Source organism: Vipera berus (genome assembly GCF_964194415.1).
Source record: "Vipera berus genome assembly, chromosome: 16".
NCBI lineage: Eukaryota > Metazoa > Chordata > Lepidosauria > Squamata > Viperidae > Vipera > Vipera berus.
The window spans coordinates 4,994,225-5,009,791 of NC_138219.1; the positions used below are offsets into that span (position 1 = coordinate 4,994,225).

General features: G+C 41.4%; 1 protein-coding gene across 1 annotated transcript in view; it reads left to right on the plus strand.

Moving 5' to 3' along the window:
* The window catches only part of TOP6BL (TOP6B like initiator of meiotic double strand breaks), a gene marked incomplete at both ends in the record, with an annotated part of 42,867 nt that overhangs the window by 17,987 nt on the left and 9,313 nt on the right, over positions 1 to 15,567 (plus strand). Inside the window, 7 exons of the mRNA XM_081341045.1 lie at positions 1,432 to 1,576; positions 3,402 to 3,502; positions 7,295 to 7,378; positions 8,356 to 8,411; positions 10,714 to 10,785; positions 13,551 to 13,743; positions 14,076 to 14,235. Coding sequence (XP_081197171.1) covers positions 1,432 to 1,576; positions 3,402 to 3,502; positions 7,295 to 7,378; positions 8,356 to 8,411; positions 10,714 to 10,785; positions 13,551 to 13,743; positions 14,076 to 14,235 — 811 coding nt within the window. The remainder of the gene's footprint in view (positions 1 to 1,431; positions 1,577 to 3,401; positions 3,503 to 7,294; positions 7,379 to 8,355; positions 8,412 to 10,713; positions 10,786 to 13,550; positions 13,744 to 14,075; positions 14,236 to 15,567) is intronic.

Consider the following 15,567-nt stretch of genomic DNA (forward strand, 5'->3'; position numbering starts at 1 on the left):
GCCATGGTTATTAAGCAAATCACCACTTTTTATGTGGCCATAAAGCGAATCCTCCTCCTCCCGTTGACTTTGCTTATCAGAGGTCAGCTGTGAATGTTAAAAATGGTGACCGTATGGCCCTGGAATGTTGTAACCATCATAAATACATACATAAATTTTGATAATGTGACTAGAGGGCCCCTGTGAGGATAGTCCAAAGTCACTTTTATCAGTGCCATCTTAACGTTGAGCAGGCGCTAAACGAATGGTTGTAAGTCAAGGAATACCTCCATGAAGCGAAACGTGGCAAAGTATTCCTGGTTGAATTTCTCCAAGACTTATCCAGCTTGTTTCCGCCTTGTATTAAAATAAATTTTAACGGTGCATCCTGACTGCTCTTTAGAAGGCCAGATCCTGAAGCTAAAACTCAAATCCTTTGGCCACCTAATGAGAAGGAAGGACTCACTGGAGAAGAGCCTAATGCTGGGAAAGATTGAGGGCACTAGAAGAAGGGGACGACAGAGAAGGAGGTGGCTGGATGGAGTCACTGAAGCAGTAGGCGTGAGCCTAAATGGACTCCAGAAGATGGTAGAGGACAGGAAGGCCTGGAGGAACGTTGTCCATAGGGTCGCGATGGGTCGGACACGACTTCGCAACTAACAACAACAAAACGGTGCATCCATTGCATCCCTGTTAAAAAGAAATCAAAACACGGAATGACAATAAATTTAGGGACTATGATAATTTCCTATTTGAAGCAACATTTTTGTGAAACAGAAAATAGTGTCGCTAGGATTGCAAGGAGCTATTGCAATTCACATTTTACTTCCCAAAGTTTTGCCAAAGTTTTTCTCAAGCATTCTTCATTTCCTGTTGTTTATCCAACACTTATTCTACAGGGTTCGCTTCCCTTGTTCGCTGCTTTCCATTTTTCCAACATGATTAAGAGCACCTTATAATTCAATGGTTTTCAGGAAGCAAACCAACCAAATAACACACACACTCCAGTAATAATTCTGTAAGAATCAGGAGCTGGATGGAAACAGACTAAATTTAAAAACAGCTAAGCAATAACAAAAAACGTTTTTTTACATCTTTTAGAAGGAAGGCATATTTGGGGAATTAGTTAGAAATCTGCTAGTTGGCTAGCATACCAGACAAAATGGAATCACCATGATAAAAGGGGAAAAAACGGTTAAAGAAATCCAAAATTGTAGAGTTGATCTAAGATTGGAACATTAAAAAATGCCCACAGGAAAACACCAGCAAAATGGATGCCTTCATTTATTGTTCAATTTTTAGCATCACCAGTCCACTAGGCCTCCTATTTCAAGGATAGCTTCAGTTTTGAGGTTCAAATGGAAGACATAAGGAACACTGTTTCTCAAGCCAGAACATGATGTTTACAATTTTTGTCTGCTATTTTACCAAGCCCTTTTTCTTTCATTTCAGATTTTAGAATTTCTGATCGTTCAACTTCAGGGTAAAAAGGGGGAACAGTTGGAAAGATCTTCCATGGTTGAAGGAACAATTGTGATTTCCTTGGACATTCAAGATTTCCCCCAGCGTGTGAACCAGTCCCGCTGTGCTGCCATTAGTGAGTATAATCAGATTTATATTTCTTTCAGAACAGATATTTTTTAGGAAACTAAAAACTAGGTAAGCCAACCGAGAATGAACCCCCTGCCTCCAGGTGGCATTTTACATCTACAAGTAGTCCTCAACTTACAATCGTTCGTTTAGTGACTGTTTGAAATTACAACAGCACTCAAAGTGTTTTGCGGCGTTTTTCACAGTGAACAACTGCTGCAGCAGCATCCCCATGGTCATGTGATCAAAATCCAGGCACTTGGCAACCAGCCTGTATCTATGATAGTTCATAGTCCCTAGTTCACATGATCACCATTTGTAACCATCCCAGCCAGTTTCCAATGAACAAAATCAATTGTGGGGTGGGGGGGACTAGATTTACTTAATAACAGTGAGATTTATTTAACAACTGTAATGATTCGCTTAACAACTTTGGCAAAAAAGGTTCTAAAATAAGGCAAAACTCACTTAACAACTGCCTTGCTTAGCAATGGAAATTTTGGGCTCAATTGTGGTCATAAGTTGAGGTCTACCTGTATTCATATAACATGCAATTCCCCAATAAATAAGCTTAAGGTCTAAGTTTATGTTCCTACAATGTGCTGAGCACAAATAATACAGCTCAAATTTAGCCTCGCCACAGATTTAAACAAAATTAGTAACAGTGGTTCTTTGATTTGTTCCATGCAGTTGCTGCAAACGGTGATTTATGTCACAAAATCCTCAATGACCTAACATTCAAAGGTAAATATTTTAACATTATTTGAGATTTAAGAAGTGCTTTTGGTGGGTCAGAGCTGATCCAGCCCAACATTCAGTTCTCACAGCACTTAGCCACTAATACATTTTGACCAGTTTTTCCCAAAACAAATCTTATTATGGATTTAATAGATATATGGAATTTTGTTGACTCATCCTGAGGAGATTCTACTGCATTTGAGTTGTTTCCTCATAATGAAGTTGCCCTCAAGAATCAGAATAAGAAATTGATAATCTTTTAAAGCAAGATTGAGATCTCATTAATTTCTGTGTTTTTTTACTTACATACTTTTTTTGAAAGGAGCTGTGTAATAATATAATACAATACAAGCTGTGTAGCTGGCTGACAGGCCGTACTCAGTGTGTGGTCCTCAATGGAACCGCATCTACATGGAAGGAAGTGTGTAGTGGGGTGCCCCAGGGCTCTGTTCTGGGCCCAGTGCTCTTCAACATCTTCATCAACAATTTGGATGAGGGGATAGATGGGGAACTCATCAAATTTGCAGACGACACCAAGCTGGCAGGAATAGCCAATACTCCAGAAGATAGGCTTAAGATACAGAAGGATCTGGACAGACTCGAACACTGGGCACTATCTAACAAAATGAAATTCAATGGTGAAAAAAGTAAGGTTCTACATTTAGGCAGGAATAATCAAATGCACAGGTATAGCATAGGTGGTACCTTGCTCAATAGTAGTTAATGGTCGTTAAGTCAATCCAGCTGCTCCCCGTTGGCCTTGTTTGTCAGAAGCCTGCTGGGAAATAAATACATGCCAGTTGCCAAGCGTCCAAATTTTCATCACACGATCATGATGACACTGTGATGGTCTTAAGTGCAAGGACCACTTTTTTTGGTGCCACTGTAACTTCAGACATTCACTAAACAAACCACTGTAAGTCGAGGACTACCTGTATATTAAAAGGCTGATACGATCTCTTGGCTGCAGCTTGCTTTCTTGCATCAACTGATGGAAAGGAATCTTAAATATTCAGGCCTGTTCTTTGGAGAGCAGGAATTCTCTATTTGTCTTGCAGTGCTTGTCTCATGACCCTCAATTTTTCCTTCCACAGAAATACAAGACTTATTGCCTTTCTGCCAGAGTGGTGTCTTGCACGGAAGAGGGTGTCCTCATGAATCTCTGCACACCATGCCTTTTCAGCTTTCCTTTCAGGTTAGTCTATATATCACGATGAGCATTCTTACAATCCCAGGACTGGAAGGGACCTTGGAGGTCTTCTAGTCGAACCCCTTTCTCAAGGCAGGAGCCTTATACCATCCCAAGTCAAATGCTTGTCCATTCTCTTCTTGAAAACCTCCAGCGATGGAGCACCCACAACTTCAGGAAACAAGTTGTCCCACCAGTTAATTTTTCTCACTGTCAGAAAAAATTTCTCCTTGCTTCTAGGTTGGATCTCTCTTTAACAAGCTTCCATCCATTACTTCTTGTCCTGTTTTCCACTGCTCTAGAGAATAAGTCACTGGAGAAGAGCCTCATGCTGGGAAAGATTGAGGGCAAGAGAAGAAGGGGACGACAGAGAACGAGGTGGCTGGATGGAGTCCCTGAAGCAGGAGGCATGAGCTTAAATGGACTCCAGAAGATGGTAGAGGACAGGAAGGCCTGGAGGAACATTGTCTGTGGGGTCGCGAGGGGTCAGACATGACTTCACATCTAACAACAACAGGGTGGAATCGAGGCCTTTTGGTGCTGGAGAAGACTCCTGCGAGTCCCTTGGAATGCAAGGCAATCAAACCGGTCAGTCCTAGAGGAGATCAACCCTGACTGGTCTTTAGAAGGCCAGATCCTGAAGCTGAAACTCAAATCCTTTGGCCACCTAAGGAGAAGAAAGGACTCACTGGAGAAGAGCCTCATGCTGGGAAAGATTGAGGGCAAGAGAAGAAGGGGATGACAGAGAAGGAGGTGGCTGGATGGAGTCCCTGAAGCAGGAGGCATGAGCTTAAATGGACTCCAGAAGATGGTAGAGGACAGGAAGGCCTGGAGGAACATGGTCCATGGGGTCGCGATGGGTCGGACACGACTTCGCAACTAACAACAACGAGAATAAGTCAACCCCCTCTTCTTTGCAACAGCCCCTCAAGTGCTGGAAGACAGCTATCTTGTCCCTCCTAGTCCTTCTCTTCGATAGGATAAGCATACCTAGCTTCCTCAAAACCACTAAAGGGACCAATGGACATGTGTTCTTGCCCAATAAGATACTTTCCCCACGGAATATACCCTACTATAGGCTAAAACCTGTGAAAAACTATTGCAAGAATTGGGTCTGTCTAATGGAATGAAAAGATGTAACTAGGGGCAACGTGAAAGCAGTCTTTAGGGGCTACCACAAAGAAGAGGGGAATCAACCTATTCTCCAGAGTATCAGAAGGCAGGACAAGAGGGAATGGGTAGAAACCAATCGGGGAGAGAACTAACCTAGAAATAGGGAGAAATTTCCTGACTGAACAGTTCATCAGTGGCCAATGTCAGTGCCAAGAAGGTGGCTTCATTTTGGCAGTGTAAAGTTTGATCTAGATGGAGGAGGAGGAGAAGGAAGAAGAAGAAGAAGAAGAAGAAGAAGAAGAAGAAGAAGAAGAAGAAGAAGAAAAAGAAGAAGAGGAGGAGGAGGAGGAGGAGAAGAAGAAGAAGAAGAAGAAGAAGAAGAAGAAGAAGAAGAAGAAGAAGAAGAAGAAGAAGAAGAGGAGGAGAAGAAGAAGAAGAAGAAGAAGAAGAAGAAGAAGAAGAAGAAGAAGAGGAGGAGGAGGAGGAGGAGGAGGAGAAGAAGAAGAAAAAGAAGGAGGAGGAGGAGGAGAAGAAGAAGAAGAAGAAGAAGAAGGAAGAAGAAGAAGAAGAAGAAGAAGAAGAAGAAGAAGAGGAGGAGGAGGAGAAGAAGAAGAAGAGGAGGAGGAGGAGGAGAAGAAGAAGAAGAAAGAAGAAGAAGAAGAGGAGGAGGAGGAGAAGAAGAAGAAGAAGAAGAAGAAGAAAGAAGAAGAAGAAGAAGAGGAGGAGGAGCTGGAGGAGGAGGAGAATCAGTGGAACAGCTTGTCTTCAGAAGTTGTGGTTGCTCCATCATCACAGGTTTTTAAGACATTTATTTTTTCAGAATGGTACAAGGTCTGCCTAAGCAGGAGGTTGGACTAGAAAACATCTAAGGTCCCTCCCAACTCTTGTTATTCTGTTATTCTTTAATAATTTGTTTCTTCTTTCCGTCACACGCTTCCTCCTCAAAAAAAGTCTCTGATGCCACATTGCTGGAATTGTTTGTTGAGCAATAAAGCTGCTCTGCAGAAGACTGAAGATCGATATCGATGCTAAACCTTTGAATTTGTCCGAATATATGAACCCTGGTAGATGCACATAGTAGCTACAGAGCCGGTAAAGAAAGGGGGGTGGTGGTTCCTAGCTTGCTCTGATCCTGATAATTCTCAGCCCTCTTTCCCCATCCCTGTTGTGTGCCTCTGCGTTACACACAAAGATGCATGATAATGCCACGTTGGGCTTGTTCCAGAAAATAATACGGTGAACTTCTGTTCTCTTTGCCTGGACGGTCTGTTCTCAGCATCCTTCAAACATCTGAGGAAGCGTTCTAGAATCAAAATCTTCGTAGCTTCACAGGCACAGGAGAAAAACAACAACTGCAGCTGTTCTTTCTGGCTTTTCTTGGCCCAATTTCATTTCAGAAGGAACGGTTGAGTAGAACAGTTGGGTGGGGTCTGTTCCAAAAATGGTTGCTGACATCCTTTTCACCACCGATGAAATCTGGGTTGTGAACAGGGGAAAGATTGCAATATATATATATATATATCAATCGATCAATCAAAATCTACAATCCATTTGACTTGGTTAATGCTGCAACAAGGTAAAGCTTAACCGATATCCGTATTTAGCATCTCAGATTTGTTTGTTTGAAACAAGAGTGTGCTCAATCAGAATAGAGCTGGAAGGGACCTTGGAGGTCTTCTAGTCCAGCCCCCTGCTCAAGCAGGAGACCCTTTCCTCCTCCTTTTCCTCCTCCTCAGAAGAACAAGAGTTGGAAGGGACCTTGGAGGTCTTCTAGTCCAACCCCCTGCTCAAGCAGGAGACCCTATGCCATTTCAGACAGGTGAATGTCCAGTCTCTTCTTAAAAACCTCCAGTAATGAAGCACCTACAGCTCCTGAAGGCAAGCTTGGTTAATTGTTCTCCTTGTCAGGAAATTTCTCCTTAATTCCAGGTTGCTTCTCTCCTTGATTAACTTCCATCCATTGCTTCTTGTCCTGCCTTCTGGTGCTGTGGAAAATAAGCTGGCTGCCCCCGTCTTCTTTGTGGCAGCCCCTCAAACACTGGCAGACTGCTATCATATCCCCCTTTTCTCTAACCCAAATCCTGCAACCGTTCTTCATATGTTTCAGTCCCCAGGCCTTTAATCACCCTACTTGCTCTTCTCTGCACTTTTTCCAAAAAATCTCAACATCTTTTTTGTCACCGCGTTGCAAAATATACGTATCTTCCTTTATTTTTATTTTTTTATTTATTTTAATTCCATTTATATCCCGCCCTTCTCCAAAGACTCAGGGCGGCTTACAAGCTTAGCAGTAGCCTTCATTCTATGTATATGCCTGCTTATTAGGGCTTTCACACACACCCCCAAGCGGCATTATTACAAAGTCAGCTTAATTGCCCCCAACAATCTGGGTCCTCATTTTACCTACCTCGGAAGGATGGAAGGCTGAGTCAACCTTGAGCCTGGTGGGACTCGAACCTGCACTAATTGCAGGCAGCTGGTGTTACTTAAGGAGGCATTAGCCCACTGCTCCACCTTTACCTTTGGTGCTCATGTTAAAGCTTTGGATCTGGTGGCAGTGCTGAGGGATGGGTAAGAAATCAATGGAAAAGTTTTAATGACTGGAGGGATGCAATAAAACTTCAGTTAAAGGTTTTGAAAAGGACACATTAACTTTCTCTCTCTCTCTCTCTTTGGACTTTTCAGCTGTATGAGAAATCTGAGGTCCTCCAGGAAGACAGCATCACTTTGAAACAGTTCATCCAGAGGACCAGCCTCGTGCACACAACAGTAAGCGATTCCCCTGCACTGTGATTTGCTAAATATTATGTCCAAGGCTTCCTCAGGACTAAATGACTACTTTCCAACTTAAAATCTGCAAAGAGTTTTAAGAAGCTGCATAGGAAGAGACAATTCTCTATCTTTATCTCTGAAGCAACTTGGTTACCCAGATCCAGCCTCAACCTGTCTCTGCTAGTTTTAAATAATTGTATTTAGCAAAGAGGGCAAATCTTACCAAACTCTGATGGTCGTGATGGATGACTACATCTGTGGGATTTGATGCAACATATGCTGGTTAGCTTCACATCCCATTAAATGACAATTTTGCCAATACTTTTCAGAGTGTAACATGGATCTGGGAGTGCATTCTGGGATACACAGTTGCTTTTCCTGGGTGAGAATGTGTGTAAAGTTCAAACCCTGCTGTGCCCTGGTGTGCCTGGGAAAATTTTCTTGCCTGAAATCCTCAATAATAATAAGTAATTTAAATGTATCTTAAACAATAAAACAGTCACTGTGGAATACAGGTAGTCCTTGAACTTATAACCATACGTTTGGCAACTGTTTGAAGTTACAAAGGCACTGAAAAAAATTATTTGGGGCCAGTCCTCACACTTAGGACCATCGCAGCATTCCCCATGGTCACATGATGAAAATTTGGAATGTATTTATGAGGATTGCAATATCTTGGAGTCATCTGATTGTCACTTGTGACCTTCCCAGGAGGCTTCTGAAAATCAAAAATCAATGAGGGAAGTTGAATCCATTTAAGGACCACATGCTTTACTTAACAACTGCGGTGGTTTGCTTAAGAACCCAGGTAATTTCGGGTCCCTTGCTTAGCAACAGAAATTCTGGTCTTAAATGTAAACTGAGGACTACCTATGTACAAAGTGTACCAATATGAAGACTGATTCTCTATTAAGATCACTTCCTACATTTCTTATTTTGTGAGTTGTTGATTTTCTGATACTCTGCTTTTATAGATCAAGTTTCATTACTGTGTAAACTTTAACGGCAACATCTCCGCTGAGACATATAGGTAAGGAAACATCTACAAAGGTATACTGGCAGCCGTAGACTAATATAATTAAACCACATAAATAAATATATATTGTTCAAAGACTTGATATGAAAAGACAATCATTAAACTGTGCTTAAAACAAGAGTGACAGAAGGAATTTAATTCCAGGTTTGGGGAAAGAAAAATGAAACGTATCTCTCCTCTGTAACTTTGGCAGTCACTTCAAACATTTTCTCTTCATGGTAACCTTATTATTCAATACAATATCATCATTATTTGATTTAAGAAGTGGGACTTATAGTAAAATAAAACCTATGTCTTTTTTTTAAAAGTACCTTTGCAAAAAATGTTCTGTCTGGAACTCTAGTACGCCAGATTCTGACTGGAGTTATGAGACTAAACAGAACAATTGATTCATATCTATCTATCCATTTTCCTTTCCAGCTACAGTATACTTCAACATTCTGTGGTTCTGGAACATCCTTAATCTTGAGTTTTGGGGGGAAAAGTGGGGATGAGTACATCCCTTTATTTCTTCCAAGTTTTTTCTCTTGGCGTCAGCTTTGGGGCAAAAATGGTCATAAAATTGGGTGCTACACCTTGAACAACCGTCTTGCTTAATGATGGAAATTCTGGTCTCGATTGTGGTCAGAATTGACTTTGCTGGTCTGAAGCTGGCTGAGAAGGTTGAGAGAGATATGAGAGATATGATAGTTATAGGTAGATAGATGATAGAGAGAGAGAGAGAAAGAGAGATAAATAGAGAGAGAGATAGGTAGATGATAGTTATAGGTGGATAGATAGATAGATAGATAGATAGATAGATAGATAGATAGATAGATAGATAGATAGATAGATAGATAGATAGATAAAGATAGGTAGATGATATAGGTGGATAGATTAGATAGATAGATAGATAGATAGATAGATAGATAGATAGATAGATAGATAGATAGATAGATAGATAGATAGATAAAGATAGGTAGATGATATAGGTGGATAGATTAGATAGATAGAGAGAGAGAGAGAGAGAAATAGCTAGAGAGAGAGAGATAGGTAGATGATAGTTATAGGTGGATAGATAGATAGATAGATAGATAGATAGATAGATAGATAGATAGATAGATAGATAGATAGATAGATAGATGATAGATAGATAGATGATAGTTATAGATATTAGTTATAGGCGGATAGATTATACATAGACAGACAGATAGAAATCATGTGAGGACCAGTCATAATTCACTTTTTCCAGTGTCTTCTTAATGTTGATTAGTTGCTCAACAAATGGTTGTAGATAGAGGACTGCCATATAACCTGTTCCCCTTAAAGGTAAATTTCTTCCCAAGGCTAACTAAGACTTTTGCTCTCACTTTCAGTTCCAGGAGTAAAATATTTTTTCCCTTTTCCAGTTTCCAAATTGTAACGAATGAGTTGTTAAACACTGACAGTCTTGCCCGGCATTACTCAGTTTTGCACTTTTAAAGGCCTGCCACCTATTCAGAAGATCTCTGTCTAGTGGGTGAACCGATGGTAACCTTGCATTTCTTCTGGGAAACTGACAGAGATTTCAGTCATTAAACATCTGCTAGCATTAGCAGAGCTACTTAATGCATAATTAAAAAGAAGAAACAGGAAGTGCCTCACCTAAAAGAGAATATCTGGCAGGGAACCATCTGTTCTTTCAAGATTTGTGGTGGGCACTTACCTCCAAGATAAATTATTTGAAATAGCCCGGTTGGCACCATCCAAGGCCAGTGCAGTGGCCATTTGACATCTGTGGATCAAAATGCACATGGGTTTAAGTGCAACAAGTTTGTCCTTGGATTTTACAGATACAAGTCATTCTCGACTTACAACATTTGTTTAGTGACCATTCCAAGATACAATGGCATTGGAAAAAAGTGACTTATAAGCGTTTCTCACGCTGAGGACCGCTGTAGCATCCCCACGGTCTCATGTTCAAAATTGTGATTGTAAGTCAAGGATTATCTTTAAGTCACCACACTTCTCTAAAACAACATAGAGTTTATGCTTTGGGCGTTTTTTCAAATCGTTCCTTTTGCTTTGGGCCGCACATTGAACGAATCCATGGTTTGTTCGACCCCAGTTTGTTACACAGGACACCGTTGGGCAGATTTACCCAAGCATTAAGTCGGCATTGCACAAACCTGCACTGTGTCTTGTGATATGTAAAGCTTCGATGGCAGTGAATTCAAGGGAACAACACGAAGGCTCTTCCTTGTGCTTTAATTGGCATTCTCATTTATAATTATGATTAAATGCAGTGACTTTTCAACATAATCCTTCTGTGCTTCAGCCCAGAAGGGAAAGTCAGCACATGTTTGCCAGATGGAACCACGTTACTTACTGACGGGAGACATTTTATGAGGTAAGCGGTTTGGGGGGAAAAAAAATCCTCCTCCAGATGCTGATTGATGGAGTCTTCTAAATACAAGGTCATCCTTAAAACCAGATTGTGGAAATGGTGCCCAGGATTTGTTCCTGGATCTGACTAGCTGGGGTGGTGGGGGTGGGTGGATTTATTTATTTATTGTCAAGATGTAGACGATCTAGTTTGAGAATGTCTAATTAGCTTGAAATTTGTTAGTCCTTCATAACGATAAGTTGGGTTTATGCATCCTGTGAAGCCCTAAACCAGCCAGATTAATTAGTTTGCCATTGGTTGGAGGCCAAATTCCTAGTTACTGTGTAGAGAAATAAACTGCAATATCTTGTCCCTGTGACAATCGGCACTTTTTCCAGAGACTCAGTAGCTAGCTACCTCCAACCTCATCTACAAGTAGACCTTGACTTACAACCCTTCACTTAGTGACTGTTTGAAGTTACCACGGCACTGGGGGGAAAAAAGTGTCGTGACCGTTTTTCACACTTCATGACCATTGCAGCATCCCCACGGTCACGCGATCAAAACTCAGACGCTTGGCAACTGACTCGTACTCATGACGGTTGCAGTGTCTCCTGGGGTCAGATGGGCGAACCTCTGACAAGAGAAGTCAATGGGGGAAGCCAGATTCGCTTAACAAGCGTGTTAACTAACTTAAAAACGTCAGCGATGCAGGGAACAAAATGGGGTAAAACTCACTTAACAACTGTCTCGCTTTTTTGGGACGAATTGTGGCCGTAAGCCGAGCAATGCCTGTAGCTGCAGAAATAGGGGCTGCCATGACTTGAAAGTTTCCTAAACTGCAGCGCCCCCTGGTGGATGTGGAAGCAAAAGGTTGGTGGCCTGGTTTCTGTAACAAGCAATGAGGAGAGACACGGCGTTCGTCATCACACACGTCCTCTTACTTGCACCGCAGATTCCCATGACCTTGTTTAAATTCCATAATCCACACCAAAAGCCTGATCACCATTATTTCTAGACATATAATCTATACTGAACACGCCGTTTATTTCTCTGTTTAATATGCCACACATATTTGAGACCGGATAGCGATTTGTCAAAAATGATCCCCTGCTTGAACTGGTCTTAGACTAGAACAGGGGTCCCCAACCCCCGGTCCGTGGACCAGGACCGGGCCGCAACATGGCAGCAACCGGGCTGCACAAACAAGCAAAGCCACATCCGCGAGATGCAGGCAGCACACAAAACCACACACCCTCCGGTACGCGAAAAAAACCCCTCTGTCCACGGAACCGGTCCCTGGTGCCCAAAAAAGGTCGGGGACCTCTGAACTAGAAGACCTTCAAAGTCCTTTCCAACTCCGTCATTCTACGTTCCATTTCTGTTGAAGCGTATCTCTGGGAAATAACACATCGCAAGACCGATCTAGCATAATTTTGGAATTTGTGTACATTTGTTTTACAGAATACAGAATAACAGAGTCGGAAGGGACTTTGAAGACCCAGAGACCCTCCTTCTGCCAGAGACCCTCAGATCTGTCCCACTCCTGCCCAGGCCCCCATAGGCACCCTTGATGCGAACGATGTAGAGCTGGCCACGCCCACCCAGTAGGCCATACACACTCTAGCCACGCCCACTCAGTAGGCCACGCCCACCCAGGCCATGCCCACCCAGGCCACACCCACCCGGCCCCCTGAGGGCAACCGCAATGCTGATGCGGCCCTCAATGAAATTGAGTTTGACACCCCTGCCCTATACAATTTTTTTTGTGCTGTGGAGCCTGGATAGTTGTATTTTTATACCTCACATGTCTAGTCTGTTAATTAAGAACTTGCAAGCCATATGGGTACAAAGACTGGCTATAAATTGAAATAAGAGAGAGGAGCCCTGCCTTTGGCATAGATAAACAAAGGAGCTTGAACTTTGCCTGCACAAACTTTTTTCTTAACGTTTTGATACTTGGCGAAGGGCGTTGTCCTTTGGAATCTATGGAATTGAGACTTATACCTCACTTGGGGGGAAAAGCATTCTATGTTGGCTTTTCATTTGCTGTTTTTTTTAAAAAAAAAAAGTTTGATACTTGCACAATTTTATCCTTGAAAATTATGTTTTCATGATGTTGTAAACCATGCTGCGCATTTTAACAGAAAGATGAGATGTAATTAGTATGTAATAAGTGTAATTTTAAAATACTGATATTTCTAGGTATAGGTTCTCCTGCTTGAGCAGGGGGCTGGACTAGAAGACCTCCAAGGTCCCTTCCAGCTCTGTTCTATTCTAGATTCTATGCCACCACACTGCAGAATAGTTCTGAGCCATTTAATGCATTGACATAAAACAAATGACTGTCTTTCCTTGCTATGCAATGCTTTCTTGTTCTTCCAATTCTCCGTTACAATCTTTCATCCCTTATGAATTCCGCTTATTTTATTCCACTAACATACAATAAAGATTTTTTTTTAAAAAAATTGTTCTGGTAAGCTGAATTTGTTCTCCACGTTTATCCGTGAAGGGTTTGCTATTGTTAACAGGTTGATTTTTTTTGTTTTTAATGTAAATTGAAAGTTGACAACTTCGTCTCTCAAATATGATGGGCAACAGGCCTCCAAATTCCAGGCTTCCCAAACACACGTGAAAAGGGTTAGATTGCAAAAGAATGATCTAGTATTTGATTAATCTGCTATTAATTCACTATTTATTTCCTCCTGTTTTCCATCATCAATCAACCCCACTCCTTCCTTCCTTCCTTCCTTCCTTCCTTCCTTCCCCCCCTCTCTCCTCCCTCCCAGATCAGAATGCAAGGCTGTAATCCCATCCTGCGATAACATTCACCTTGTGACTGGTGAACAAGTCGGCCTGTTCATCCCGGATGAATTAGTGGAAAGAGGTTTCACGGGTGCCTTGAGTCTCATACCGGCTGCCTCGCTGTGTCCCTGCCTGAAATCTTTTCCTAACCAGCCTGCAAAGATATTTGCTGCCTCTGTATCCTTTGTTCAGATCAGTGATCAATAAAAGAGAGTCCAAGGATGCTTTAAATTGCAGTTGGCCTGGGTTTGCAAATATTGGAAGACTGCTATGTGGCCTCCCCTCGTTCTTCTTTTCACTATATAGCTTATACTATCTATATATAACTGTAGCTATACGTATAAAACTACGTATAACTATATAGATATATATCAAACAATAGTTATCGTAAGGTTTGCTACCATCTCAAGACTGCATTAACTCAATGAAAGAAAAGCAGCATTGGACTCACCCCAAACTGCTCACCATGTTTTAACACCAAACTCAGCAGCTGGTTTTATTTTCCCTAGCCAACAATGTATATATTTCTTTATGATCCAGCTGGGCTGCCTGTATTGTTTTCGGCCGAGGAGATCTCGTATTCTTTCTTTGAGGATCCTTCACGCTTAGCATCGTGGGGCAAATATGCCTACCAAGCCACACTCAGTTCAGCTGTGTCTTGCGAAACAGGTAACACGTATATTTGTCGACTGCGCTAGTTTTCCGTCATCCAGTCTGAATGTGGGAAAGCTATTCAAGAATGAACCACATCTGCAGTTCTTCAGGGAACGATCTTGGGAGCAGCCAGACCTGAAAATTAAACAGTGATCTGACATGTTTATTTTCAGCCTAATAAAATACTGTCTGATGCTTGCCTCATTTATCCTTACGAGAACTCTGCATATGAGGTGTAAAACGAGAGGGCGCTCACTCGCAGAGCATCACAGCCGAGCTGAGTCCACAAACCATCTGTGGTGGAAATCTGGTTTGTGGTTCAGAAACCTCTTCAGAGGCTAGATCTGCAGACCTAATCTGGAAGCGCTTTTGAATATGTACATACGTACATAGGTATATATACAGGTAGTCCTCGACTTACAGCCACAACTCAGCCCAAAATTCATGTTGTTAAGTGAAACATTTGTTAAGTGAGTTTGCCCCATTTCATGACCCTTCTTGCCACAGTTGTTAAGTGAATTGGTGCAGTTGTTAAGTTGTTGACACGGTTGTTAAGTGAAACTGGCTTCCCCATTGACTTTGCTGGTCAGAAGGTCGCAAAAGGGGATCACATGATCCCCGGGACGCTGCAACCGTCATAAATATGAACCAAGCGTCTGAATTTTGATCACATGACCATGGGGATGCTGCAACAGTCTTAAGTGTAAGATAGATAGATAGATAGATAGACAGACAGACAGACAGACAGACAGACGGATATGAATATAGATATAAATATATAGATATATAGCTAGACAGATACAGATAGAGATATGATAGATGATAGAGAGAAGGGATAGATAGATAGATAGATAGATAGATAGATAGATAGATAGATAGATGATAGATAGATAGATGATAGATAAACAGATAGACGGATATGAATATAGATATAAATATATAGATATATAGCTAGACATACAGATAGATATAGATGATAGAGAGAAGGGATAGATAGATAGATAGATATATAGATATAAATATAGATATAGATAGATTGATAGATACAAATAGACAGATATATAGATATAGATAGATACATAGATAGGTACAGATATAGATATAGATATGGAACCTGCCATAACTAAACTCTTAATTAAACACATAGCTATGCATTTTAACATGATAATAATATACAGATAGTCCTTGATTTATCATTTTGAACAGCTTGAACACTTGAGACCAGAATTTCCGTTGCTAAGCAAGGCTGTTGAATTGCACCCAATTTTATGACATTTCTTGCCACAGTTGTTAAGTGAACCACTGTAACTATTAAGTGAACCATGCAGTCATTACGCGGATCTGGCT